Source organism: Conger conger, chromosome 15 (genome assembly GCF_963514075.1).
Source record: "Conger conger chromosome 15, fConCon1.1, whole genome shotgun sequence".
In the NCBI taxonomy this organism is placed as follows: Eukaryota; Metazoa; Chordata; class Actinopteri; order Anguilliformes; family Congridae; genus Conger; species Conger conger.
Window position 1 is genome coordinate 6,221,520 of NC_083774.1, and position 2,542 is coordinate 6,224,061.

The following is a 2,542-nucleotide window of genomic DNA, read 5'->3' on the forward strand; positions in this document are numbered from 1 at the left end:
AGATAAACACAGACACAAACAAACAAACACACATGCACACACATATACACTGACACACACACACACACACACAGTGAAAGAGTACTGCAGTTAGATTTGAAGGTTAACCGCGCCAATGCCGCTAATATTAGCCCATTTGCACTCTGCCAACCAGGTCTCGTTTCAAGCCCCAGCTCAGGACGTGATGATGAAACATATTTTTTGAGGATGGGCCCGGTGTGCATGTTCTGCACTCGAGAACGCTCCACTGCAGCACACGCACACGTAGCACGTTAGCACGATAGCGCACCGGGGAACGCTCAAACCAACTGACAGGACTGAACAACATCACCAGACACATTTTTTTCTTTTTAAAGAACCATAAGGACAAAATGAGTATGCACAACTGCAAATATTTATTAAAGTATTTTTTTTCTTTACAAATTTTGGAAAAACAACAGTATAAAGAGCTTTCGTTTTGTTTATTTTAAACCTAAAAGGTTCACAAGGTCGACGAAAAGACGACACTTCTAATCCCATTACATTAAGAAAGTAAAATAAATATAATATTATTCTTATTATTACACATATTATTCTTCTGTTCTGCTATATAAAAATAGGAAAGTGAAGCTGTCTTGCACGGTGCCACATGGACGATGTCGTTGGGCTGTGCGTTTGAGCACAGTTTGAATTCTACCGGTCTGAAATGCTCAACATAGTTACCACGGAAACCCTTCCCTCTGCACACCACATCTGCCACTTCCAGGTTCCAACTGACATTTTTTGGCAAAAATGAGTTACTGTCATAAATACGTTATGTGTTTTGTGTCTATAGGGCACAAAACATATGTGAAGTTTTTTACAAAAATACTGTTTAAAAGTATGAAAAAAAAAATGCTAAATTTAAAAGGCTGTATCTGCTTGGAGCACATTTACTTGGGAATCTTTGAAGCTCAAAATCTCAACACGACTCAACACAGATACTGTAGAACCTTCTCATGCTCAGCTCACAGACTTTGTACAGTCAAATGTACAGTTCACCGGGCCCAAGGTTTTGTTTGTTTACCTTCTTTAAAGAAAGGCCTTCAAAACTAACATCATCAGGCACCGCGTGACAAATCAAATCAGTCAGAAAAACAATGAAACCTTTTCCATTATTATATAAAAAAAAGTGAAAAATAGAAAGGTTAAAAAAAAAAAAAAATGTAAAAGAAGAGAGACCCAGCAACCCTCTACTCAGTCCTCTGAGTGTGTCCACAGATATCCTGCCATGGGTCTCACACCGGAAAACAACAGGGAGGAGGAGCTTAAGGATAAGTAAGGAATTGAAAGTGATGACATCATCACCGCATCATAGCTTACAAGCTACACTTTGCTAAGCAGCTTCGACTTGCGATTCAGCCAGCGTTGCGTTACCAGAAGAGTTCTTAAAATGCACCACCTGCACGGTACCACTTCTGAATATATAAATATCCGTATCTTTACACAAGTATATATATATATATATATATACATATATATATATATATATATATATGTATATATATATATATATATATATATATATATATATAAATATTAATCTAAAGGGCAGGAAGGAGAGGGAGGCCCATCTACGCGCAGTATTAAAGTCCTTTCACAGCAGCTGGGCCCTTGGGCCGGGCCCCCGTCTCACTGGGCGGAGTCGGAGTCGCTGGAGTCCATGCTGGCCTGGGCGGGCGTGGCCTGCGCGTGCCGGGCGGGGCAGTGCAGCGTCTGCGTGGAGCGCCGCAGGTTCTCCAGGGACTGCAGGAAGGAGCGGCGCGCCCGCTCCTCCTCCATGGGGGAGGCGCCCTCCTCCTCCACCTCGGCGATCTCGGCGAAGGTGACGGGCTGGGTCTTGAAGCGCGCCTCCCGGGGCCTGCGGGGCCGGCTCCGCCCGCGGGCGTGGCACTTGGGCACGGGCAGCTGCTGCGGGAACTCCTCCATCGCCGACGACAGCAGGTGGGCCGGCAGGACGTGGAGCCCGGCCGTCTCCATCTGACGCATGGCCATGGGCGGAGGAGCGCGGAGGAGCGCGGAGGAAAGTCGAGGAACGTCGAGGAACGTCGAGGAACGTCGAGGAACGCGGATCACAGAGACCACTGGGCGTCTGATGGCTGATGTGCGGGAGATCAGCGGGGGGGATCCCGACCGAGTCCTTTCCCAGAGTTGTCCCTTCTCTAAGCTCTTCCTCTCAGGAGGAGCGCGGGCTCCAGGCGACTCGTCCACAGGCGGAAAGCTCCGGAAAAGGATTCCCGCAGTCCGGCGCCGCTGCACTTTCTCACGGGTCGGCCGGTGGCTCCGTCTCTCAGCCTCCTCTCCGCGGCGCTGCTGGTACCGCTACTCTGTGAAGCGCAAGTGCTCGACGGCTCTGCGGCTCGATAGCTCTCCACTCAGTTATCACAGGCTGCTAGTTCTCCTGGCTCTCTCTCTCTCTCTCTCCTCGAGTTGTGCTGAGGCTCACGATGTGAGCGGTGGCTTATATAGCCCCCCTGCTACCCACACTCTCTCTCCCCCCTCCCCTCCCCACCAAACAACCCCC

The 2,542-nt window shown here is 48.6% G+C and overlaps 1 protein-coding gene across 1 annotated transcript; it reads right to left on the reverse strand.

The window, feature by feature from the left end:
• Positions 1 to 376: 376 nt before the first annotated feature.
• On the reverse strand, positions 377 to 2,467 carry c15h11orf96 (chromosome 15 C11orf96 homolog). The gene has a single exon (XM_061222340.1). The coding sequence runs from the start codon at positions 2,011 to 2,013 to the stop codon at positions 1,651 to 1,653; it is 363 nt and encodes a 120-aa protein (XP_061078324.1). The 5' UTR covers positions 2,014 to 2,467; the 3' UTR covers positions 377 to 1,650.
• Between the last annotated feature and the right edge of the window lie 75 nt (positions 2,468 to 2,542).

Coding starts and splice junctions, on each gene's coding strand:
- c15h11orf96 (XM_061222340.1), bottom strand. CDS start 2,013: ATGGCCATGCGTCAGATGGAGACGGCCGGGCTCCACGTCCTGCCGGCC.